The sequence below is a fragment of the Artemia franciscana genome, chromosome 9, assembly GCF_032884065.1.
Source record: "Artemia franciscana chromosome 9, ASM3288406v1, whole genome shotgun sequence".
Classification (NCBI taxonomy): domain Eukaryota; kingdom Metazoa; phylum Arthropoda; class Branchiopoda; order Anostraca; family Artemiidae; genus Artemia; species Artemia franciscana.
In genome coordinates this window covers 36,030,678-36,058,443 of record NC_088871.1, presented here as the reverse complement: position 1 = coordinate 36,058,443, position 27,766 = coordinate 36,030,678, and the positions used below count along the sequence as shown (strand labels likewise).

General features: G+C 34.9%; 1 protein-coding gene across 5 annotated transcripts in view; it reads right to left on the bottom strand.

The window, feature by feature from the left end:
* The window catches only part of LOC136031350 (cyclic AMP-responsive element-binding protein 3-like protein 1), a 52,964-nt gene extending 25,930 nt beyond the window's left edge, over positions 1–27,034 (bottom strand). Inside the window, exons 1-4 of one of the 5 annotated variants that reach the window (XM_065710845.1) lie at positions 26,966–27,034; positions 14,844–14,952; positions 8,255–8,603; positions 3,783–4,193 (exon numbers count right to left, since the gene is read on the bottom strand). In XM_065710845.1, the coding sequence (XP_065566917.1) occupies positions 3,783–4,193; positions 8,255–8,603; positions 14,844–14,927 (844 nt within the window). In that variant the 5' untranslated portion in view covers positions 14,928–14,952; positions 26,966–27,034. Of the gene's footprint in view, positions 1–3,782; positions 4,194–8,254; positions 8,604–14,843; positions 14,953–19,599; positions 19,620–26,830 lie in introns of those variants that run through there. The other 4 variants (XM_065710846.1, XM_065710844.1, XM_065710847.1 and 1 more) reach the window with 4 other exon arrangements.
* Positions 27,035–27,766: the final 732 nt, after the last annotated feature.

Here is a 27,766-nt window from a genome sequence, read left to right as displayed (position 1 = left end):
AAACAAAAAACAATGAAAATATAAACATGAAAAAGTTTTTTCAATTGAAAGTAAGGAGAAGCATTAAAACTTAAAACGAACAGAGATTATTACGCATATGAGGGGTTCTAAAAATACTTTAGCATAAAGAGCGAGGTATTTAGGAGGAGATTAATACTTCGCTCTTTATGCTAATTTTTTTTTAAGTAATTTCAACTATTTATTCTACGGCCTTTCTGATTCAGGGGTCATTCTTAAAGAATTGGGACAAAACAAGATTTAGTATGAAGAGCGAGGTATTAACGAGGGGACCAACCCCCTCATATATATAATCAAAAATATAAGAATATAAAAGTTTGTTACGTAAGTTAATTCTTAAGTTACGTATATTTTTTACTAATAAAAACGTTCGTTAAAAATTAAAAGATCTAGTTGCCTTTTTAAGTAACCGAAAAATTGGAGGGCAACTAGGCCTCCTTCCCCACCCCTTATTTCTTAAAATCGTCTGATCAAAACTAAGAGAAAGCCATTTAGCCAAAAAAAGAATTAATATGCAAATTTCATTTTAATAATTTATGTACGGAGAGCCAAAATCAGACATGCATTAATTCAAAACCTTTCAGAAATTAAATATAAAAAAAAACAAGTTTTCTGAAATGAAAGTAAGGAGCGACATTAAAACTTAAAACGAACAGAAATTACTCCGTATATGAAAGGGACTTTTCCTCCTCGACACCCCGTTCCTTGCGCTAAAGTTTGATTCTTTCTCGCAACTCTACTTTTTAAAACAATAAAAAACCTACTTTTTTTATACTTAATTTCTAATTTAAGCTGGTCCCGTCCCTGATACGCCTGCCAAATTTCATCGTCCTAGTATACCTGGAAATGCCTAAAGTAGCAAAACCGGGACCGACAGACCGACAGAATTGGCGATTGCTATATGTCACTTGGTTAATACCAAGTGCCATAAAAACGAAACGTTTGGTTTGTTTCCAAAAAACGAAAAGTTTGTTTCGGAAACGCTTCTTAAAAGTGCGTTTTCTAAGTAAAAAATGAAACAAAACAAAAATAACACTACTTTTAGTAAAAATTTGAAAAGAAACCAGAATTGGAATTTAGACAGTGAGCATCAAACCCTCCAAAATGATCTACTCAAATTGCTCCCTATAAACTCATAGCACATAAACTTCTACCCAGCAAAATTCAACCCAACAAAACTCAGCCCACATGAAGTTCAGGTGAGCTGAACTTCACCAGTGCTAAACTTATCCAAAAAAAAATCTACTAGCGCAAAATCCGATAGCGGGACAACTCGTCAGGAAAGACAGATGATGACCATGCCAGAAAGATATATGAAAATGTTGAAGCTAGGTAAAGCTTTTAGGGATATTTTGAAGGGTCAGATAAACGATTACGAGGATAATTATGTCGATGGATGACAATAACCAACGGTCAATGTCATTTTGAAGACATTGACATTAAGATCACCGGTTTCTGCCTTGTTCCTGGCATCACCTTTTGCATCATTATCATATGACCACCTTATAGACTTGCAAAGTCAATACCCGTCAACAGTCCCTCCATGAGTAAAACCATCAATATGTCATGTCAAGTTTTTTCCAATTAATTTTGTATGGGTTTTTCTGGAATAAATTTTACATGGCTTGAATTCGGCCAGGTTGAGTCAGTTGAGTTTTGCGTGTACCTTCACAAATACAAATATCACCTGAGAACCAAGACCAACATACCATCATTTAAATAGTTTTTTTCATTCCAGCCAACAAAGAAGAGATCTTGGAGAAATTCGTTCTCTTCAAGGCCTTCAGTCTTATAAAATAATAATAATATTGATAATAAAATAAAAGACAGTCGAAAAAACACTCTATTTTTTTATATTCTAGACGGCTAAGAGGGTCTTCTACAAAGATTTAAATTGCTTTGCACAATACTGGGACACAAACGTTAACGTTCTATAAGATGCAATCCTAATTTCTAAATGAACAACATAAGATCGATAAAACTTGCGAATACTTCCTTTTGCGCAACCTGCAGTACATCTTCTGTGTTGTTTTGTTTATTTAGCAAGATTAGCGGCCCCAACAGTAATAAAGGTATACCTCTCGTCTATACTTTTTTTTTACCTAAAGAAATGTACTCAGCTTGTAAAATATTCTCGCCTACTCGTTTCTTTGAGAAGAAAATGTAGTTTGAGCAACGTTACAACGTGTTTCTCGGGCTGCTTCAACAGCAGTGATGCTGATTGCTCCAGTCCAACAAGACTTAAGGACTGTGACCTAATAATCACAGAGAACATAACTAAAGAGTATGGATTTGCTTCCACGATATCTGTTTATAGAATATTATTGTACATTTGGGATAGTGGTGACAGCATTCTCATGGTGTTTCTGAGATTAGTAGGCAGGAATAGGGGCTTACTACTAATTTCAATCGTTGTTCGGCCACTGGACGTCCTACCCAGTGTCTGACCATGGGGCAAGCTTTCTTTTTGGAATATGTTGCACATATTGGATGGATTGAAGCCAGTAATGACTGTCAGAATTACACTTGGGGTCAATTTTTCTGAACATATGAAGCACCAACCATGGCAAAAAAAGATCCCTTGAGGATCAATCCAAAGTGGTAGATGGAAACTCTCTTCTTGTACCTGTTCTGAGAATCAAGCGCCACTTTCCACAGATGGCTGATGAGTGGTTGGTGACTCTCCTCTCTTTTGAGTGGCGATTAGCACCTGCCCAAGCCAGTCTAAAGTTGGTGAGTGGGACTATTGTGACAGCGAAAAACAATGGTGTACACCTTATCAACACCAAAGATGACGTCGATATGGGGAAAAAGAGAAATATGAGTAAAAAAAATACTACACCAGAGGAATCATCAATAGTCCAGCAGTTATTGGTACTATAGTATACGTATTTTTGGGGGGCGTAGGCAGAACAGACCATTGTGGTCTGAGTCTCCATTCAGTTTTATGAGTCCATTCATTATAATAACAATGATTGTAGATTTATTCATTCAATATAAACTCAACCCCAAAAAACTGAACCAACACAAAAATCGGCGTGTTAAAACTCAACTCAAGTAAAATTCAATCCACACACATTTCAGCTGAACGAAACAAAACCGACAAAAAAATTCAACCGATTCAGTTGCCAGACAATTTTTCAAGGGGACGTCAACGATGGGACAGCTTCCTATGGGAATATCTTGTCATGATACATTGATGAAATCTGCTGGAAGGAGTTTTTAATCAGAAAATTCAAATCTTTCTTATTATTAATAGTTTTTTCCAATTTCTTATGTAAAATATTATACCCCGTTTTTCTATATTTTCATTTGTTCTATTTGCTGGACGAAGGCTACAACTGAGCAGAACTTTAATGAAGAATCTTCAGATGGCTTCAACGATGATTATAATAATAATAATGCTAACGATTAAAGAAATAAGGATGGTGGCACTTACTTACTTGTACTTGTGGCAGGAATCAGGCGTTTCCATCTCGCCCGGCATCGATGATCTTATAGTATAGAGTATACCTTATTGTATAGAAACAAAATCTGTAGTAGGCTATTATGCATAGTCGTGCAACCTAATTTTACTCCAGGGAGTCTTTATCTACTGGTTGCATTTGTATTCAAATTCATTTCAAAGACCATCCATTACAACAAAACCTTTTCAAGGGCTTTAGATCAATAACTAATTTACATTAAATTTAAACAACATATATCAAAATTAAGACATGTTATTCACCTAAACATCTTAATTTGTATTAAAAAGAAAAAAATACCTGACAATCTTGCAAAACTGGGTCCATTATTTTGCTCAGATATTGAAGACGCAACACATGACGTCGCACTACTCTTAGATGTAAAGAACTGTATTGGAGCCTGCAGAGTACTTACAGTCTGTGTCACTGCTTGTGGTATAATAGTTGTGACTACATTAGTTAAAGCTGGGATTATCTGGGCAGCATTTCTAACAATTCTTACAGTATTAGGGTCTTTCACATTTCCAATGGGTTTTGGCACAATTATCTGTCTCACTGTTTTTACACTGTTTGTTTTAGCGATTGTTTCAATCTGACAGTTCTTTGACGTCGGTTTCGGAGCTATTTTAGGAGGAATGGTAATTTTCTTGATAACTTTAGTGACTCGCTGCGATTGACTAGAAGAACTAATCAGAGGGCGTGAGATTACACCTAAAAGAAGAAAAAGAAATATAAGCAGCTGTTAGCAAGGCTAAAACTGAATATACAAGGTTCTTTTTTTTCATTGGTCGGTTATGAAATTAATCAAACCAGGTTTTTTACCTGTCAAGTACTTCGATGCTAATTAGGAGTAGAGAGACATTTCCAAAGACCCTGCGATTGCAGAGAAGGGGACCCGATCGATTTGTTACCACAGAAAGCTTTTTTAAAATCTGTATTAGCCCCCTAAATGAACTGAACTTACATATTCTAAACCTATTTCTATTAGTAAAACTTCCCTAGAAGAGACTCAACACATCCTAGTGGAGACGCAATTCTCCCTATCCCCCCTCTATTTGGCCAAAAGGGGGAGGGGCTCATAGTGCAAAATTTTAGCATCACATTGTCGTAGTGTTAGTGTTTGGGCAGTGTATTGAACAGAAGAGGGAGTTTTAGGTGACCAAAAATAGCCTCAAAACTATCGTTAGTTTTTGGCCAGATGATCAAGTCCCTAGCGTCTAATTTCTACAAAAGCAAAAGCATCCATTGATAATAACTAATTGGAAATTATTTTAACATCGAACCCACAAAACCCTTTAGAAAAAACCAAGAATTTAATGTCATCAAATGCTGCAACTAAAATTTCATGACATAAATTCGTTTTTTTCTCGCATTTTTGCCCCTCCCCCCTTTATTCCTTTCCAAGGACCGGTTACGTGCTCACCAATAATATGAAACGTATTTATTGACAAACTAAACACAGGAACTTCATAAGAGTGTTAATTACATGACTGTAAATCAGTTGATAATTATTTCTAAATGTATCTTTTATGATGAAACACCATTATAGAATTCTGAAATTACCGTACCAAAATATGGGGTACCTTAGATGATTTTTTTTTTTATTTAATGGCAATAAGAACCATCAGTTAGGAAAGGAAGCTGGTCCCAATCTGGATAAACGACAAACAGAACTCCTAGCGGGATTAATAAATTATGGGGAAATACTTTATTTCACCATTTTATTCAATGTTGTTAAATATATAAATTGACATGGGTTTTATCTTTAAGTCTCTTCAAAGCAAGGGATAACTTTTACTTAATCTTATCAGAATCGTCAATGTCAGTCACTGTGTTCCCAATCCTAATCTTCATAAGACATCTTGCAGAGACAATAGGCTACAACTTAATTTCAGAGGAATTTTGTAAAAGGGAACGTTTATTTGGGAACAGTTCGTTGGGGGTGGGGAGCCCCCGCAGTTTTACGGGTATTGCAGAGACCTTAAAAGTATTTGGACTACAGTAGGAGGCTGGACGAGGGCTTAAGGCAAGCAGACGTGGAAGGCTTTAGATTAAGATGGATGGAGAAAACTTTAACCTGCTTCGAATTCTCTAAGTAGGTCTTAACTCTATAGTCGAGCTCAAATTCAGTGATTTGTATTATGGTACCTTAAAAGTTTTCTTCGATTTTTTTTTTTACTTTCATAGCATTACAAAAATTCGGTCTATCTATGGTGGTTGTAGTGCCATGCCAAATGGATCGTTTCTATTGGAATTTAAGACTAATTATAATTTCAACCTACATACTGTTTGATAAAATAGCACTGTTTACATACAGAAGCTTAAAATATGTGAAATATTAACAAAACACGCAGACACGCATTCTTTTTTACTTTCTCTTTCAGTCGCAAGCCAGGTTTCGCGTTGCTCTTGTAATACATCGACACGCTTTCTTTTGGTAATTTCTCTCTGAGCCGCAAGCCTAAGCTCGACCCTCCCCCTAATGCAACACGTTTGCAAGGTACTAATATCCAGTCAGGATTTAAAATAAGAGCTCTAATATACGATATTCTTCCAAACTTCAAATTTCATTAAGATCCAATCACTCCTTTTTCTCCATTTTCTCTAATTTTCAGAATTAACCCCCCCCAACTCCCCCAAACAGAGCAGATCCGTTCCGGTTATGTCAATTACTTATCTAGGACTTCTGTTTATTTTTCTTACCAAGTTTCATCCCGATCCCTTCATTCTAAGCGTTTTCCAAAATTTTAGCCCCCCCCCAGTTTCAACGGATCTGGTCGGATTTAAAATAAGAGCTCTAAGACACGATATGCTTCCAAACATAAAATTTCATTAAGATCCCATCACCCGTCCGTAAGTTAAAAATACTTCATTTTTTCCGAACTAACCGACACCCCACACCCCCCCCCAGATGGTCAAATCGCGAAATTTCTAATTTAATCTGGTCCGGTCCCTGATACGCCTGCCAAATTTTATCGTCCGAGCTTACCTGGAAGTGCCTAAAGTAGCAAAACCGGGCTAGACAGACCGACAGACCGACAGAATTTGCGATTGCTATACGTCACTTGGTTAATACCAAGTGCCATTAAAATATTGACTGAATACATTATTTTTTAAACAATGTATAACGTTGCTACAATACTATCATGTTTTTTTGCTCTTTAAATGCATCTGAATGTGATGTCATTCACATAGAAAAGGATTTTTTTCAAGATTGAGGCTCTGAAGTGTAGTACGCTCTGCCCGTTACCCACCAAAATATTGCCATGCTGCATCGGTGAGGCATGCGCCCCACGTTGGTAAGCACGGCTCTAGGATATTGTCAGTCGAAGGGTATCTTGCTCATGGTTCACCAAAATATTCCCTTGCCCCACCGATGGGGCGTGTGCCCCAAGTTCGGAATCACGGATTTAGACTATTGAAAAATTCCTGTAAGTTTCATTCACCTAACTCGAATAGGGATTATCTACGTCAACTACTTTCCAATATAGTAAAAGACCCCTCATTTAGAAGTCTACTCTGTAAGATAAAGTGAAAGTTTATACATAGCAGTTCAGAAAATTAACATAAGTGAAATATGAACAAAACAACATCAAAACACAACTTTATTTACAGCAGGGCTTTTTCTTCAATTCTTTAAAAATAGAAGTTGACAATCATTTATAGAAACCAGTGTACCAAAACGGGCACGCACACAAAAGAAAATCGGGGGAGAGTATCTGGGAGCAGAGTTCGCCAATACTCGAATATACAAAAGTTCGAATATACGATAAATAAACAGAAATTATGGGGGAAATTGCAAGATCCTGGACTTCTTGTAAGGGCTTAGAATCAAGCTTTAAAAAAAAAAAAAAAAAAAAAAAAAAAAAAAAAAAAAAAAAAAAAAAAAAAAAGGAGCCGGGAAGCCATTCTGGCTGATAACCTCACCCAAGAATTAGAATGATTGTAGGAATTAAGGAACAATAAAAAACACATAAATTACATATTATGAATATGAAGTATATAGCCTATCTATATAATTCATATTCATAATATGCAATTTGTATGTAATATACAAAATACTGATATTCATAATGCAAAGAATACAAAAAATTATGCCCACATGTTCACTTCTTTCTTTGCCCTGAAAATAAGCTTGACTAATGAAGCTAGAAACACGAAAATGCATGCATAATAATTTAACAATAATAACAATTGGTAATCAGGGGAGGGAATTGCACTTCTTCTTTTGACATAGAGGCCTTCGGGCATTAGCCCATTATGGCTTATCCATTTTCCCGCATCCATTCGAAAATGGCAGTGGTATCTATAAATGGTGGCTTCACGGAACTCCAAACGATTGTGCAGCAGTCACCACCATCATAGAAACTCAAAGAGGGTCAAGTAAACCTCTCTCTGGGTTTGCTGATCCAACTCTAGGTGCATGAGGGATTGTACTGATGGTGTGATGCTCCAAGCAATTGTGGACCGATGCAACTGGATTTTATATTTCTAATGCGAATTTAATATAGTTAGTGCCTACAGAGCACAAAAAGGCTGAACAATTCAAAATAAACATTTTTCAATTCAAAAAGCTTAAAATAAGCAGTTTCTTAACAATATTTACGACAACTTCAGCCTGCCTCCCCTCCTGTTGGTGCACCCCTGCTTAGATTCGTGGAGAGGTTAAAAAAAAACCCTGAGCTAACATAAAATCCAACTTGTTGCATTATTACAAAAAAAAAAATTACTAAACAGCTTCAACTTACTTATTTGACATAAAGTGGACTTACTATTTGTTAAAATAACGTCATTGCTTGTCTGCGTTGTATCTGTGTCCGATCCACTGTTATCCCCACTAGACTCTGAGCTGAAAAATGCACTCTCAGAACTAATCTCAATTTCATTAACAGGAGATTCACTAAACAAAACTTCATCAGATTTATAATCGTGTACTTCTTCCGTCGGTTGGTCCAGGACGGTAGGAGCATTATTAGGTTCTGATTGGTCAAGAATATTCTCGAATTCACCAAAAAAAGCATCTGAATCGAACAGCGTTGAATCGTCAAAATTATCCAGTGATAGCTCTTCATCTTTGAATGAAAAATCACTCAGAAGATCACAGTTAGAAAGTTCAAAATTCTGTAATATAGAAAGTTAGTAAAATAAAAATATTTAAAATTCAAAGCCTTGAAACACATTTGAGACTTTAATACTTGGCCAAGCCAGGGCTGGATTGCTTTATTGATATTTGTTTATCTCCTATTGATGTATCTTTAAGCGACATTCGTTTCAGGTTTTTCTCTCTGTATTGTTAGAATTTTCTGGATTCTTGTCTTTGTGTAATTTTTCAAGACAGGAGGAAGAAAAACGTAAATCAATCAAAAACAAAAAATCGAAATTTTCACGGAAAAGTCTTTTAAATGGTTGAAAATCTGTTTGATAGTTTAGAAGAAGTCTATATGAACATGGGCAAGAATGCTTTGCTAATAAAACATAATTACAACTAAAGTACAGTCCAAGTCAACAGAAAGTAGAGCTCAGTGTGTCAACTTAACACATGTATAAATGGAAAGTGACACCAATTAACACAAAGATCTTCAGACCAAAAAAAAGGGCCAAACAAGATAAAAAGCACCAATAGGCCACCCCAAGGCAATTATAATGCAATCAAAAACTAAAGCTAAATCTATTATTCAAGACATCGCATCCCGAAAAAAAAAAGACCTTCAAGACACCCCCCTTTATTTTGAAGACCAAACTTTAAATTAGGTATTATTCCAGACAAATTAAGTGAAGCTGTTATTTCAGTAGGTTTACAATTTTAGTGCTTTCTCGTTCGTGTGTAGTTTCGAATTTTTTATCGCGGGAACGCTTAATTTGGACTCGTTGGCTTTTTTTCGCTTGATTTATACTATCTTTATAAATGAGCAATAATTGTATACTTATTTATTTTTTCTCGAAAACGGCTCCATATTTTTCGGAACAATTAGTATCCTGATATATTCTCGCCTAAAGAACGATCAAGATAGGTCAGAAGTTTGAGAAAATTCATTAAAAGCCTTAATTGTGGAAAAAAAAATTCATGTCAGTGACGTCATTTTTATATACATCAGTACTGCAATGACGTTGTCACACTTATGTGAAAAAAATGAAGATTTTTATGCACGGATAAGTTTATATTAAATTACTTCAAGAGCAAAAAAAATGGTAGGCTAATTGCAAAAATATTTGTATATATTTTAACAAGGGATTACAACAATTTGAAAATATTAAAAAAGAAAAATTACAGTTTGAAGCTTAGTAGATATCAGTGTTAGAAATCGGACTAGCTTCAATAATCAAATATCTTTGGAAAGACAAGAGTATGAAAAGGCAACAAATTGCTTAAAGAGCAAAAAACTAGTAATTGCAAAAATACTTGTATATATTTTAACAAAGTATTTCAACAATTAAAAAACCTCAAAAAAGAAAAACCAAACATTTGAAGCTTAGTAGACCATCGGTGTTAGACATCGGACTTACTTCAATAGTCAAATATCTTTGAAAAGACTACAGTATGAAGAGATACATCAGTATGAAAAACTTATCTAGAGGTAGACTCAAATAACGAAAATTTACAAGTGTTGACAAATGATAATTCATTGGAAGAAAAAAGAAGTTTTTGTCCCACCACCTGAACCATCAAATAAGAAAATACCAAAAGACGAAAATTTACAAGGGTTATAAATGATAATTCGTTGAAAGAAAAAGAAGTTTTTGTCCCACCACCTGAACAATTAACAAATCTACAACCTGGACAATCATGTAAGACTAGACCAATAAGGACAGCTAAAGCAAAGGACATTGGCAAATTGTATGAAGTAATAAAATCCAAAATCAAGAAGAAAGAAAAATGGGGTTAGAAGATTAGCGACAGCGAGAATCAAAACGAGTCAAAATTGAAAAATGATAGCGATTTTTTTTATCTGTATAATATACATTTTAAAATGTACATTTTAAAATTCCGTAAAGTGCTTTAAAATTCCGTAAAGCACAAAGTAGCGCTTTTTTTTAGAGAGGAGAGTTTCTGGGGTTATTTCAGGGTATATTTTACAGGGGAGGGTGGGATTCCGGGCATCATTTGAAAAATGGTGAGAAATCCAATAAAAAAAGTGTTTCAACTGAAAGTAAAGAGTAAAATTAAAATTTATAACGAACAGAAAGTATACCGTATATGAGGGGACTACCACTTCCTCATCCCTCACTTCTTTACGCTAAAGTTTCACTTTATGTCAGAATTATTTAAGAAAGACTACTCAAACAAAAGGGTCCTCAAGATTGAACGAGAAGTGTTTTTTAGAACTTTAAGACTTTAGTGTCAAAGGCGAGGGTTAAGGAAGGGGCAGCCCCCTCATATACGGAATAATTTCTATTCGTTTTACATTTTAATTTTACTCCTTACTTTCAGTGGAAAAAACAAGTTTTTTTTATTATTTAACCCTATTCTAGACTAGATCACTGGAGAAAGGCGTTCACTGATAACGTTGAAGACCAGCTTTCAAAAGACTCATTTCAGGACTGGCTTCAACTTCAACTATTCTTCGCGGGAAGACCTTTTGAAATAAGTGAGATAAAGGGTTGAAAGATTTGAAGACAAGCTGGTAGAGACACTGAGCAGCCGTGACTGCATCTGCCTGACACAATGTGTCAAACACAAGCACATTATACAATTCCAGAAAATTTTTCTGGTCTCTTTACGGATTATGGTAAACCCAATGATGTAACAACAGTCATCCTAAATGCACGACACAATGCACCAAAAGGCGTGAGGTTGTTTCATGAGCTAGAAAAGAAAGAGGATGAGGAAGAAAAATAATTTATCAAATGAAATTGAGCTCCCACATCATTGCATTCTCCACGATAATGGACAGAATTTGCTAGGAATACACTGCAGCTCATGAAAACAACGCACCACATGACTACACTCATACGTCCTTACATTTGCTACACCATTGTTGGCAAAGCAGTCACACTCTAAGCTCAGCTAGATCAATTGGTTCCAATAATGCATCAGTTGATGCTTTTTATTCTGTTTTAATATTTTTCTGTTTTCTCCCTGGTTTTTGGTAAAATATCCAGGGCTTTATACTTCTCTTAGGAATTCAAATAAAAGCTTGTTCTGCATTCGGTTGGCGCTGATCAATTTTCATGACGGATGTTTGCACTGGCTAGTGCAAATGGAAGGAATAGTGAACAAGATGTTTTGGAGGAAAAGATTGACTCTCCAAACTTGTGCATTAATTGAATAACATGTATCATGTATGGTTGAGACTTTTAAGCTAGACAGAGCATTCCTGTAACTGGTATAATTCTGGGTCAGCATAATCTTGAGTGCACATTTTTAATCATCTCCAGATCTTCGCTCAGATGGTCTGTACTATGCACTTGTGGGCACAGCAAAGGGCATAAATACTCGTATATAGGGCCCATAAATGATGAAAACCATTTTCTACTAAAATTGGTATAAACCCAAACGTCGTAATTTAACGACTGAGTGCACTGTCTAATTACCCTTTTTCCCCAGACTAATAACATGCACATTAGACAAGCAGTCATCCCAGAAAGGGACGCCCAGGATAACAGAAACAGAGACCGTTTTCGCATGATCACAATGCTTCTTCATACACAATTATCCTACAATTAAGAGCTTTCAGGAAAAAAAATGGCGAAACCCGAGTGCTTTGTGAAGTACACTGAATCCTTGGTAAGTGCACAAGTAGATGATCTCAACCAATGCTTTAGCTTTATGAGAGGCTGCATTCAAAGTTGAACATAACTATGTTCTCTAAACGTGCTGCATGCCTATGTTCAAGAGCAAAATTTTTGTGGAGTGTTCTCCGCAGTTTCCAAAGTTAAGGTAGAATTCCAACAATTACTGGGAGACAAACAAAGGAAGCTTGTTATTCTGAAATACTAAATGTCCATCAAGTTTTTAGGACATATGGTCAAATCTTGCCCTATTCTACCCCCCTCCCCCCAGTGAAATTCTTTTTATAGTAGAAAGTTGCACTCTCTTTCCAAGAAGAAAACTTGTTGGAAGACCTTGAAAACCCTCAATGTAAACAAGCAAAACCTCAACTCAGAGAAGAATAAGCATTCTAAACGTAAACTAATGAATTTTTCCAGCCTGATTTTTAAAACTACAGCAAGCAGATTTATTATGAGCCTCTACAACCATACACAGAAATAAAAAGAGGAATAAACAGTCGTAACTGGAAAGGTCATAGCCCTTAATAGATGAAGAGCCTTCTGATGTTAAATTCACCATTTTGATTTTGTTTATGTGACATCAAGTGGTCACAAAAACTTCAATTCATTAGAATTTTTATTTTAGGAGGAAAAAATCTTATTTATTAATATATTTTGGAAAATGCTAATTATGTAATTAAATCTCAAGTAATACTTAATTACATTTTATTCATATAATTACTGCTTAATACTTCAGCCAGTCTGTGAAACATATATGTTCAATATGTTCAATATTGAACATATTGGTACCTTTGTTCCAATTAAACAGAAAAACTATCAAAGAAAGAAAAAACTTAGATACTGTTCCCAAAATGTCTTCTTTGTTGCAGTAAATTTCAAATGAATGAATGAATTTATTGCGTGATTGAGCTAACACAGAGTATTCCACTTTCTAGTCTAAAAATATTCACTACCAATACAATCGATAAAACAATGCATGAAAGTCACTACAACACTTATTCATAAATTGATCACAAGCTAAAAAAAAAAAAAAAAAAAAAAAAAAAAAAAAAAAAAAAAAAAAAAAAAAAAAAGGCTAATTCTACAATGATCAGTTCTTTCTTCTTTGCCACATGCACATTAATGTAATCTACTTTTAAATTACATAAATCAGGTTTAAACCAGTTTTATATATAAAGTCGTCCTGTAATTTTAATAAATTGTTCACAATGATAATGAAACCTCTTGTCTCTAAGGATTTCATTAAGACAAAAGATGAACCATCATCCATACTGAGCTTTAACTGCATTTCAATTCTGGCACTTGTATACTCTGAAAAAAGAAGGGCTTGCATCTCTTGTTTGAAGGGCCATTTACTTGTTTTGTTTTGTTATTTATATTAATAAACCCATCTTTCTCTCTCTCTCTCTCTCAGGGTCTTCAGAGGCGCAGGCACTAGACTTCTACTTTGACTTTATGCAAGAAATGGTGCAATTTACAATGTTCAGTCATCACCTGAGTCAGCTCATAAGCCGGTTTGACTTACACAACTGCTTTGAGATCATTTAAGGAGGCGAAGAAACAACGAGACTATGGCTTTGTTTCAATCGATATTGAATCATAACACTGCTTATAAAGCGAGTCTCCGAGGGTCTCCTGATCAAGGTGGATTTTCTGGAAAAGAATCGAATCCAAGTTTTGTCCAGCCAAACCATATGACATGTAGCAAGTACATAGAACTTTTGACATATGACAGCCTTGACTTATTCAGAATCCGAGCATATCCCATACATTTTTCAGGGATATGCATCCACTGCAATTGGCTGCATTACTTTGATTCCTGATGTTCTGAAAGTGCTAGATATAGAAACCGGATTTTAAATTCCACGGATTCAAACTTAACATGTTTCCTCATTTTCCACATAGCCTACCCAACCCCTTCAGCTAACAATCAATTAATTCAAATTCACTTTATTTTGCCTTAGTATTCTCTTGTCAATTACAAAATAACAGCAGAGGTCAAAAACAATTTAAAACACCTACAAAATCAAATTATGCACATATGGTTTATTAACAAATATTTTCCAAGTCACCATTATAATGATTTACGAAGCACGGACCAAATGACTTCAGGTACTGCTCAGATGAGTAGATCGGTGGCTGTTCCAGCTTTGCATCGTTTTTTATTCTCTCTCTGAGCCTAGTGGAATGTTGAGTTTGGCGTATGGATAATTATTCATTTTTGTAATAATTCTTTTTTCTTCTAAAAAAAACAAAGAAAAAACAAACCTTGTAAATATGTAATGTTAACTTATGATGAAGATACAACAAAACTGCTTTCCACTATTTAAAGTATAGATAATCCATTTTTAATCTTTATGCTATTTATATTAGTTAATGACTAAACCACAAATCTTACATTTCTATCTTGTGGACTGAAAAATTCCTGTTACACTGTGGAATAAAAAAGCAACCTTTTAACAAAATAAATACGCTCAAAAGTGCTGAAATATTAAACTAATACAGGAAAACTAAAAATTTTGTTCAATTAAATATGTATTTTTTCATAGATTTTGATGCATCAACCTAAATTATGACATTTACACTATATTCATTTCAGTCTTTTTTCTAATAAATAAGAAAGCAAAGTACCTGTAATTCCTGATCCATGTCAAGTGATTTTATGAGATCTTCTTTGTCCAGAATAGAATCAAGAATTATTCCTTGTGATGTCATCCTTCCTAAAGGTCCTGTTTAGGACCTGAACATAAAAAAAAAACTTTATTTGCTTGTTAAGTTAAACAATTAAAATTTTCACATTTTTTTTTATCCTCCTAATTTTGCTTCTAAACTAACCTGCTAATCCATGATATATTTATAGTTGCTGATAGATTTTTTTTTTTTTTAATCCTTCCAAGAGGGCATGGGAGCTGCTTCCTATGTAGGTATGATTATGACACTGATCAGACTTGGGCGCTAAAAAGCGCATTAAGTTAAGAAGAAGATCCGGAACAAGTTTCCCCGAGGAGATGAGTCATTCCTACTAAAAAGTAGGAATGATTTTAGCCTAAAAATCCGAGCTTTAGCAAGTTTTCCCCTACAAGTTTCAAGGTAGCCAAGAACTTTAGATGAAAAAAGAAAGGGTTTTAGAAGCAGGGGCTTAATTTTCTAAGGGAGAGGGGGGACGCAACTGCCCCTCCCAAATCTAGGTTTGCCCCCCCCCCAGCTGAGATTCAGTTTCTTCAAAAATCTTGTCAAAACTAAGATAAGCCACCATAATTCAAGCATAACAGAAATGGGTCAGTTTTCTTTAGTACATCTTTATATTTATGGTACTATGGTAAATATACCATATATTATATTTATGGTACTATCTGTTGGGGTGGCGCTTCGCGCCACCCCAACACTTAGTTGGCGGGGGCACTTTGCGCCCCCCCCCCCCCGCGCGCGTAAGTCGTTACGCGCCATATTAGTTACGCGCTATTGTAGTTGTGTCCCTGTGAATATAGAAAGATATATATATATATGTTTTTAACTACGTAAAACTTGCAAATATACAACATTCTTCGATGTCCCATTGTCTGTGCATATAAATAGATTGTCAGGTTTACCGACTCTTGAACATGCAACATAAAATTGTCCATGGGAAAAACAGTCCGTATTCAGATCTATACCTGATTATTCTAATGATTGCCCTTGAGCTTTGTTGATGGTGATTGCTAATCGAACATTCCCTGTGTCCCCATCGTCATTTATATATCCCCCTGTGCCCCCCGGCATCCCCGTTGTAGTTGTGTCCCTGTGTACCGGTCGTCATTTATATTCCCAGTATCCCGGTCGTCATTTGTGTCCCAGTGTCCCAGTCTGTATATTCTCTTCTCTTTAAGTGTCCTGGTCGTCATTTATATTCCCTGTGTCCTGGTTTTTAGTTTTCTTTTTCTCCTTTATTTTTCAGTTTTTTTTCCTTTTTTTAGTTTTTTTTTCTTTTTCAGTTTTTAGTTTTTTTTATTTTTTTTTATTAGTTTTTAGTTTTTTTTTTTATTAGTTTTTAGTTTTTTTTTTTTATTAGTTTTTAGTTTTTTTCTTTTTAGTTTTTTTTCTTTTTTAGTTTTTAGTTTTTTACCTTTTTTTATTTTTTTTAGTTTTTTAGCTATTTTAGTTTGTTTTAGTATTTTCTTTTTAGTTTTTTTTATAGTTTTTACCTTTTTTAGTTTTTTTTTCTTTTGTATTAATGCTAAAGCCAAGGTTCGAACCTGGAACCTCTCGGACCTGGAACCTGGAACATAACGCTTTACCAACTCAGCTACTTCGGCCTGAATACATTCGTTTTTGAATTGGTATATGATGAAATAATTCAGACGTCATATAATGACGTCACTCGACAGACAGACAGACAACTTATTTTTATATATATAGATATGGCTATTTTTTTAGTTTTCACTGTCATTTTCGCTTGATTTAGGAAAACTAGCTCTAACTTTGCCCCCCCCCATGTTTTTACAAAATTACGCCATCGTTGAGAAGAGAGTATATTCCATAACTGTAAAGTTAGCTCTGACTACAACAGGTTGAGAGACTTTAAATTTAAAAAGTGGATTATTAAATAGCTCTGTGCTAGGCTATTTATAGAATTATTTTTTGTGTTGTAGCTTTTTTTTATAGTTACAATAGGCGTTGTCTATACATTCCTGAAAGCTTCGTCCACCTAACTCAATTAGTTTTCAAAAAAATGGAAAAAAATCATAGTCTAGAATTTCATCTGTTAGTATGTTTTTTATAACACAGTAAAAGAAAAACCCTCATCAATATTCAACAAATTTTGTTTTTGTTTTTCCAGTTAAGACAGGCAAATGCAACAACTGTTTTCTATGCAATTTTCTTAGCCTTAGAGATAGGGAAGGAGTATAGATGAGAGATTGAAAACACCTTCTGGAGTTATACTACAGGACCTTAAATCTTTTCCTGAAAGTTGTAGCCTGTATTTTTAATTTAAGGTTTGGTGGCTAATACATGAACATATTATTTGATGTATATTTTATTGCTATTTTCAAATGTATTAACGACAACCATTTCGAATGTTCCCCCACCCCCTCTAATGGGGCTAGATATAGCCCTAGACTGAATATAAAACTTTCCTGTATTCATGGGTGTACAATGCTTGTTTGAACTTATTTTTAATAAATAGTTTGTTTGGAATAGCCACAAAAAAAAAAAGACAGCAACAAAATCAACAGCTTATTGTATATAACCTAGAGCTACATCTAGTCCCACTAGTGGAGGGGGTTGGGATACATTTGTATAGGTAGCAATTAGTACATTTGGAAAGAGAACCAATGGGCAAATCAGACAGTATATTAATTTTTAGCTAACAAATCAAACCCCTCATGGGAAAGGATATAGCATAGGATATATACAAACACCTGCTGGTTTTGTTTGATTGCATCATAAACCAACAGTTGATGAGAAATTTGCACAAAAGATACTAGGAGTAAATTTGTCTTTTTCCTGATTACTTTTTTCTTTGGCTAGTAGAAAATAGGATACAAACTTGTCACTTGGTTGAAAATCAAATGATATAGCCTGTCGATATTGCACAGTCATCTATCCTACCCACAGAGATTTAATAAGATGGAATTTGATAAACTTATACATCTGTGAATTATGTGTTTGTGGGTTTTTACAGTGCAAATAAGAGAAATTACAAGTTGCATTTATTCAACAGAGTTTTTTTTTTTAGTAAAGTTTTTAGTACTTTAAGAAAGCTCCTTATTCCAATCAAACGGTCCTTGCATTTCAAGAGTCATTCTTAAAGGATTGGGCCAAAAAGTAAAAATTTAGTATAAAGAGTGGGGGATTGAGGAGAGGGAAACATATCTCATATTTGGAAAATTTTCCGTTTGTTTTAATTTTAAATGTTGCTCAGTTGAAAAAACTTATTTTGTATTTATTTTCTGATGGTTTTTCAAATAATGCTGAGAAATCCCCACTATTTGAAAAATCTCAACCCCCACAATGAACTCCACAGGATTCCCTCCTGCATAAAACTTGCTGAACATTTCTTGCTTCCCTCTGGAAAACGTCCTGCTGAAAATTCTTGCAGAAATTTCTCCCATGGAGGATTTCTCCTGTGGAAGCCCCCTCAGATAATTCTAGTCCTGCTGAAAATTTTCCCTGGACAGTTCCCCAATATCATATCCACATGTGAAATTGATTTGCCAAAGAGATAGTAAGACAAATAAAGAAACTTTCGTGAAGGAATTCTGGCAAATTTCTCCTGGAAATTTCATGCAGGAAGCCTTCCTCCTCGGAATTTGTCCTTGAGGAAACTACCCCACCCCTGAAAATGTACGTTTTAATCCCAATAACTAATACATTTGAAAATAATGGGCCAATTTAATAAATTAAGAGCCCTTTCCCCAGAGGCTGTGGGGGGTCAAGTCATCCCCAGAGGCATATTTATTGGACCCTTCAACTATGCTGAACAAAATTACTATCTTGATATTTCGATTGGATGGTATTAAGGGGGAAGGGGCACGGGAGGAGGGCTAGTTGTCCTCCATTCTTTTTGGTCAATCAATAAGGACACTCAAACTTTTGATTTCCATTGGGTGGAGCCCTCTCCTAATCTTCTATGACTATTGGTTTGATACAATCACACCTAAGAAGAACAAAATTAATAAAATAAACACACATCTAAGATCTTTCTTCTGGAAAATAAAATGTAAAATTCCAGTTTTACTGATAGAATCTTTAAAACTCTTCAATAGTGTTTTCAGCAGTGGTGTAATTTCATCAAATTCGCGTGGGGGGAGGGAGTAAAGTTGGAGCCAATTTTCCGAAATCAAGTTAAAATGACAGTAAAAACAATAAAATAAGCCATTTGGTACCATAAAGGTTCTATTTAGTGGCTACTATAAAAGGCCTCCCAGAAGTCGGGGAGAGGCAGTTGCCCCCCCCCCCCTGTCCCATAGCAAATTACAGCCCTGGTTCTTGGATATGCTGAATCTGATGGTGCAATTTTTATGAAGATTTCTGGACTTTTTGGGAGTGTTTTCCCCCTTTTTCTAAAATCATGCAAATTTTCTCAGACTCATAACTTTAATTTTCTTTAATTTTCATCAGACTTATTAATTATATTTTTGAAATTCCAGACTAGATGTTGTCTGAACTATCTTGTGATGATGAATACAGCATTGAAGATCCAGTCTTTTCAGCTTTGGAGGAGTTTCTTGGTGACCATGAAGCTAAATTGCCACCTACACTAAGCAATGGTCCCATCATTTTAGACAAAAGGCCCAGTTCCAGCCAGATTAAACAAAAGAAAAAGCAAAGAGAAAAAGATGAAAAAAATAAAAATGAAGGAAGGTAGAGAAGAAAGATATCATTTGAAAAGGAGTGCATTACTCACTTTCAGATATCTTAGAACAATACTTCCAGTATTTTCAAAAGTTCTTTGATGACAAGGTTCTTGCACTCATTGTTGAAGAAACCAATATTTTTCCACGTTAAACCAAAGGAATTAATCTTTATCTCACTCTGTAAAGAACTAAAGGTTTTTGTGAGCATCATTCTACTGTTGAGTGTGATGAAATTTCCTTACTATTGTATGCATGGGAAAAAGCAACAAGGCACCCTCAAATCACTGACCAGATGGGGAAACAGATGTCTGATAGAAAAAAATGGTTCCTTGACTCATGTAACAGCAATAAAGCTAAAAACCTGGGAAGCAAAAGGCTGATAAGTTGTTGAAAGGCTTTAGACTTTTACAGCTAGGGAAGTGGGCAGTAACCTAACTCTTGTTTGTAGGGAATTTTGTTTGTTTAAGCTTGATTTGCATATTCAATTGAAGTTTTACTTGATTTAAGATAAATTTATATTAAAACCTGTTGAATTTTTGTTTGCTATGATTGTTTATTGGATTTACGTTAATTTCGTTTTCATTTATTGTTTGATAGTAAACAATTTTTGGTTGTTGTAAGCACTGGCAGATCCAGGGGAAGGGGGACCCTGCCCCCCCAAGATTGTTTTTGGTGTCCTTGTTCCTTGTTTGTTTTTTACTCTTTTTTAAATAAATTTATCAATTTAGTCAATTATTGGCGCCCTTGTCACAGTGCACCCCCTCCCCCAAGATTTTGCTTTTTGGTTCCCTTGTCACATTGCCAAGGCTTTGCTGTAGATCTGCCCCTGATTTTAAGCTTGATTTGCATATTCAATTTAAGTATTACTTGTTTTAAAATTTATTGATCTATTTTAGTACAGGTTGTATGTTTGCTTGCTATGACTGTTTATTTAATTTCTGCTTGTTTTGGGTTTGATTTATTCTCTAATAGTAATTTTCAGTCATTTTATCTTACAATATTATATTGCATTGTCCAGCACCTAAAGTAAATCCTGTGATGTTACTGGTGAGTGATGGGAATGATTCTAATTGGCAGCATCCCATTTTGTTTTCAAGGTTGCTTCAGCCAGTCATAATCAACTCCAGATTTGAATGCATTGGTGGTAGAGACTGTTACAATCTCATCATTTAAAGAATTCCAGTATGACCCAATTCTATTGGAAAAGAAGTGGTTTGCTGTATGTATCAAGGCTCTCTCCTGGAAAATTTTCAATGAGCAGCAACTAGTCTTCTGCAGGCTGTCAAGCTGGAAGTAAGGTTTCCCCTTCTTCTTCTCTAAACTTATGAAGATAGCTTAAGTTTTTGTAATCTTGCAGGGTAGTCCAGAATTTTGCACCCTTCTATAGGCCTAAACTTTGTGGCCTTTGATAGCCATATTCATAGGGGAGAAAACAGTCATTCCATATTCTATTACAGGCCAAACTAGGGCTTTGTACAACTTTAGCATTATATGTGGAGCTCTGGAGGAGATTGTCCTTTTTATTAACCCTAGTCTTTGTGATGCTTCAAAAACAATCATCCTTATATGGAATGTGAACTTCAACTTGTTATCAATAATAAGCTCAAGATCTATATCTTCAGTTGTAGCTGAAATAAGTTGGAGTTGTGCATTAGTTGAACCTATATTGTATATATGAATAGGGTTACTTTTCCCAAAATGGATAGTTTTGTACTTTTTAATATTTAGTTCAAGGCATCAACTCTCTGCCCATTTAGAAAAAGAGTCAACATCAACTTGTACAGTGATGTCTGCATTTACTGGGCCAATTATTTTAAAATCTCAGCATATAGACTCAGTTTATTTAAGACTACATGCTGGGCACCATTAATATAAATATTGAACAACATTGGCCCAAGCACAGTACCTTGAGGAACTCCAATGATGCCTGTTTCAATTTTAGGAAGAGAGTGACTTCCTCCACTATGAACTTTGATCTCTTGCATCCTGTTTCTCAAGATGGTCATAATCCAATTGGTTGCAACTAAGTTCAAAGAAAACAAAGTTCAGATGTTCAAGCATAAGTTCAGATGAAAACAAAGAACCAGATCTTGGAATTCCAGGAAACATAGTTTTATGGTGTATAAGCTCCTTGCCATAAATTACAAGATCTATTTTGTTTTGGGCCTGAGGCTCATGAGTTTACACAAAATAAAATGTTTTGCATTTATTGCAACATTAAACAAGGTACAACTGAAAGGTTGCCCTTTCCTCTAAGATGGCCAACTGAAGAAAAAGGAAAGGGAGTCAACCAATGTTATCCCTAATTATACATTTATTCCCAAATTAGTTATAAACTAAATTTAACTTTAAATCATAGTTTAAAAAATATATATCCTATCCCTGAACTTGAACGTCTATTCCCCTCTCCCATTTGGATCTTCTATTTTGTCTTATGTGTCATTCACCTTGCCCTGGATGCATTTAAAAATTAATAACATAGAATCTGAAAATATACTTGGGTCTCTCTGACTCAAAATCAGCATTACTATTGCTACTAATAGAATTGCCAATGACAAGGATCTATATAAGATTAGAAGACAGCTTCTTAATCTTAAGACTAAAGGCAATCAGATTTATTTCCAACATGTTCAAAGGCATCAAATATAATGATGTGGCTGAATCTCTAGCAGCAAAGGCTTCCATGTTAACCCCTATTCCTTCCTCTGACCTCAATTCACTAGATATTATCAGGCAAAGATCCAATGTTAATTACAGTAAATTAATTTTATCCCTGTTTCATACTAGATTAAATACTGTGCTATATTGGTGGCTGAAATCAGGCACCTTTCTTCTCAATAGCTTGTTATTTAATTGGTAGCTACACCATTCCTCTTTATGCCAAGTCTGCTTCTCAACAGATGAAACAATTCAGCATGTATTATTTGATTGCCAGGCTCCAAGTGAGGAGACTATTTCTCTAAAGCGTTTCTGCTCCTTGGCTAAGATTCCAAATACTTATATAGCTATCCTGAATTTTAACCTGTCTTGGTATATTGATAGTAAGATATTTCAGGCATCTATTGATATCTTAAAGAAGAGAAACATTGTTTAGTGATTATTAAAGAATGAAAAAGTCAATTTAAAAGGAGATGATTTACATATAGATTTTGATTATGCAGGAGAGAGTAGGAGTGAATAAAAAGAGCTGTGTTGGCACTGGCCAGCCTTGTGGCCTTAAACTGCTGGGGACAGGTAGCTCAGGTACCCACACTTCCTACAATCAATAATAGTGTATTATTGTATATAATAGTGTGTATTCATTGTTTACTGACAGGAGGAGAATAGTGCTTCCAGCGGCTAGTCTGCCTGATGAAGGAGGTCAAAGAGGTGAAAGGACTTGATAATAGTCCATATACCTCTCTACAATTTTTGGAAGTAGAACTGAACAAGGTAATAAGTTACCTTTTAGGGCTCGAATTATTTTATTTAAGAATTAACGACGCTTCTTGACTACTAAGGTCCCTGCGTCGGCCCTGCAGTGCATTCCTGCAGCATGATTTGATCTCTGGGTCCCATATTACCAAGCTAAGGTCAAATCCACTGTGCCACCACAGGACATAAACTTATTCCAACAACCTTCCACCTCTCCTCATTCAAGACAACTTCCTAGGGCATAATTTAGGATCTAAATTTAAAGTTCTGGTACCAGTCTATTGGTTGACTTCCACAGAAGGAAACCATACAATAAAAAAAAAGAAGAAAATTCTTAAATACTTACTTAGAACTATATGTTCATAGAAGCATTTCACTTTACTTTAACCCCCCTCCTTATTCTGCATGTTGCAAAGTCTTGCACCAGAATTTTTCAGGCAAAACAAGCAAACAATTCACCTTTTTTTTAACTACTACAGTAGGCAAGCTAACCAAAAGAAAAGACCAAGCATGGAATAACTATAGAAAAAAAGACCACAAAAAAATATCAAGTCATTTGTAATCAAACATCCAACCAAATAAAGGATTTGAAGAGAAGATTTGAGGAAAAATTGGCCAAGGAAGTTAAGGATAATCATAGATCTTTCTGGTGTTATGCCAGTCAAAAATGCAGCAGCAGACCTAAAGTCCCAGATATCCTGCACAATAGTCAAGCAGCTGCTGATCCTGAGCTGAAACTTTCAACCAATATTTCTCATCTGTTTTTTCCTCTAATTCCAGTGTTGTTGATCATATACTTCCTTTATATGATGTATCACAGAAGATGGAACAAATTCTGATTACTGATACAGTGGTTCAAAAGGAACTTACATCAATCAGACTGAATAAATCTGCCAGTCCAGATCACATTCACCTACATATTGTAGATGAATGTTGTACAGTTTTGTGTCAACCTCTTTTCCTGGTATTCAAGTTATCATTATATCTTTCCAGACTAGCTCAGGATTGAAAAACTGCACATATCATTTCTATATTTAAAAAAGGTAGAAAGGACCTTGCTGAAAATTATCAACCCATTAGCATGACATCAGCAGTTGTTAAGATTCTTACAAGAATAATCAATTCTATAGTTGTTAAACACATTGAAGCAAATAATGTTTTACACAGTTCACAACATGGCTTTCATTCAGGAAGATCTATTGACACTAATCTTCTTGAATTGTATGATCACATCACTAAGTTACTTGATATTAAGGTGCCTGCTGACATGATTCTGCTTGGCTTTTCTAAAGCTTTTGACAAAGTGTGTCATAAGCAACTTGCAATTGAATTACTTGCAGTCAAGCTTGAAGAGAAATCCCTTTTTTTGCAATGAAGAGAGATCCTTGATTTTCTTTATTTGTGATCTCAATGTGTTCATTATTTGATGACTCTGGTAATTGTATTCTTCCTCTACACATGTTCTGAGTAGAGTTCCTAAGGGAAGTGTTTTGGGTACTATACTATTTAATATCTTCATGAATGATGCTCCTTCCATTATCAGCAGTAAATCAACTCTTTAAGCAGACGACCTGAATGTTCTTGGTCCAGCTTTGTCCTGTGAAGATGATGCCCTGCTACAAAATAATCTTCAACTGCTGGGTCAATGGCTTGAGGCCTGGCTTCTTGAATTCAATGTTGCCAAGTGCCATGTCATTCACTTTGGCAAAAGAAAACCTTGCTGCTCTTATTTTTTCTTAGGTCACCCAGTTTCCTCTAAATAATGAGCAGGATCTTGGTGCCACTATTGAAATGCACTAAAACTTAGCACTCATGCTAAGAGTTCTGCTTCTATGGCTAGTTCAACCATAGGACTGATTAAGCATACTATTTCTACTTGTTCCCCTAAAGTCATCAGTCTTCTATGTAAGGGACTTCTGTGTCCCAAGCTTGAAGTTGGATTGTCTCTTGCCTCTCCATATTTTAAAAAAGACATAGAAGCTCTTGAAGATGTGCAGAGACATGCTGCTTAAGTGATATCTGGCATGCAGGAGATTTCCTACCCATAGGACTATCAAAGCTGAATCCCTCTACACTTGTTCACAGGAGAAATAGAAGGATGTCATTTTAGCCTACCAGTTATTGAGGGCTAATACCCTCCCAGCATTATTCCCTACTGTTTGTACCCACTCAAAAACTAGAGGTCACAAGCTGAAACTTGTCAGGTGGTCTACAGTATCTGGAGTCTGCATCAAATCACTTCATCACACATTGTCAACAGTTAAAACAAACTATCAAATGAAGCAGTTACTGCTGAATCTGTTGGTGTTTTCAAATAAATGCTAGATGCTTAGTGGTCCTCTAAAGAGTGTGAACTCAATTGGGATGGTTCTGAACATGAAAATACACCTGGTCACTAATGAGCTTTGTATATAGCTCAAGTCATCATTCTGGAGCTCTGCAAGGAGAAACCCTCAGATTGTTCCTAGCTGTAATTTAAGGTAATTGTTTCTGAGGCAAATTCTGTTCTGAGCTCTTAATGAGGCCTAAAAAGGTAAAATTATCCATAATTGCCAAAGGTTTAAAAACAAGCTTAAAAACTGTCTTGTGAGAAAAACTGCCAGTTGCAGCTGATTCAGAAACAACCTAATTATTATTTTTCTTAGTCTTAATAGGAAAATGTTATGAAGAAAATTTATTTGTAGAATTTTCAAAAAGAGCCTGAACCCTATAAAATGACATCACAGCAAAACTGATATTATTTAGCAGTGTTTCTTGCTCTTCATTTTTAGGTTTTTGCAGATTTGTTTTCTAGATAAAATTTTACTATTCAGACTAAGGATAATGATAAGGTACTTCTTTGTTACCTAGTACAAACTCAAGAATTTGTAGGGCAATGATCAAACAATAACTGGTTTTCATGGTCTTCATACCAGACAATTTGCTTTGGCTTAGTAGAAAACTACATTGTAGTTATATTTTAATTAAATATTAGTTGGTATTTTGGTTAGGATAGTTTGGCTTATATCTTTAATACAATGGGGTTTGGTGTCCCCTTTAATATATTTTCATGACATTTTGGTATATTTTATTATGATTAACCTAACTTCAATTCTTGAGTGTGTACTAGCTAACAAGGAAGTACTAATGATAATTAGGCTACCATTCCTCATTAAGCTGCAAATGGAAATTTTTTCTCTCTATTTAGTTTTTATTGGAAATATGCTTCAAAACTTTTGGTAAATATAGGATGTTTTACATTCTATTAGCCCTTTAAGGGTTAAACATATTTTTTCCCCTGAAGCAATGATACTATTGAATTAGAAAGAGCATAAAAATGGCATCAAGTAGTATATTAATTTTTATTGAAGCTAAATTATGAAGTAGCTAATTATACAAATTTACATTTTTTTAAACATTTTTTTAAACTTTTGATAACTATGGACTATTGGGGCCCTAGTCTATCAAATGCTCAAAAACGGAATTTGCCCTAAAAAAATAACTGAATTGTGAGAGAGCAAATTTGATGTACCAAGTGAGGAATAAAATTCTAGATGTGCTGATTTTTGCTATCTTGGAAAGTGGTTAGGTTAGAATAATAAAACTTTGAGTAGGCCTAATAAATCTAAGGCCATAAACATTCTCCAGGGAAAAGGGTAAAATTCTAGACAAACTACTTTTTGGTATCTTGGAATATAGTTAGGTTAGGTTAGTTACCTACCTCTACTCCTTCTTCATATAACCATTAACCTTTAAAAATCTGTCTCTTAGAAAAATCTGTCTCCTGAAAAAGTAGCTGGTCTAGAATTTAAATGTTACCCTTAAAAGGAAATAAGATTGCCCCTGCTAGTCAAACGAGGATAAATTAGGCAAGGAGTAGACCACAACCTTTAGCTAAAAATCAATATATTGAGATTACTGAAGACTTATTAAACACTGTTCATTTCGACTGGAAATGTAAAATGCTAAGTTCAAAAATAATCCATTATCTAGACTCCAGTATTTTAGTTGAAAAAGGCATGCCTTCAGCCGCAATTTTTTTTTGGCTTCTTCTTCGCTGAAGGGCTGATACTCAGTTTTTCCGAATTTTTCGAAATCCCTAAGAAGATCATAAGAAAACTATACAAAGCCCATTTTCAATAACGGAATTCCTTGAAGTCCCCCCCCCCTTACTTGACTTCGTTCCAAAACAGTCCCTCACGCACAAATTGATTCATACAAGATAGAAACCTAGCTGAATTTTAGTCTAAAGTCAGGTCTACGCATAAGAAAATACTCTAAAATTATGAAAACTACTATGCTGATTTTCTTTTCAGCGACGAATAGCTGATTTTCTGGGGAAATGGTGGCACGCTCCCGGCTGACAGCATTTTTTTAGGGAGGAGTTTCAAGTCTATTATATCACCCCGAGTGACATATCATTCTAGTCTGAATAAATTGACATGTCTAATTAAGCCTTTTAAAACTTCTAAGGAATGTAGTACATGACGAAAAAATTTTATTTTTTAAGTGGTTTAAGTGGTTTTTATTTTTTTTTAAAATTATTTTTTTTAAATTAAATTTTAGGATAAATCCTTTTTAATCTATTGCTTTCCAATAAACTGTAACGTTAATTTCACTCCGCGATTATGTTTTTCGTAATACCTGCTGCTGTACTTAGTAAAACTTAGTTATAAAAGTATTGTACCTTTAAATCCAGTGTGTGTCACAGTAGTGAAGCAGGTAAAATAAAATAAGATTAATTTCAACAAAACAGCTATTACAAGCCCAAAAGGGCCGAATTAGCACCCTAGTGTCAGAAACAAAAATTAAATTTTACTTTTT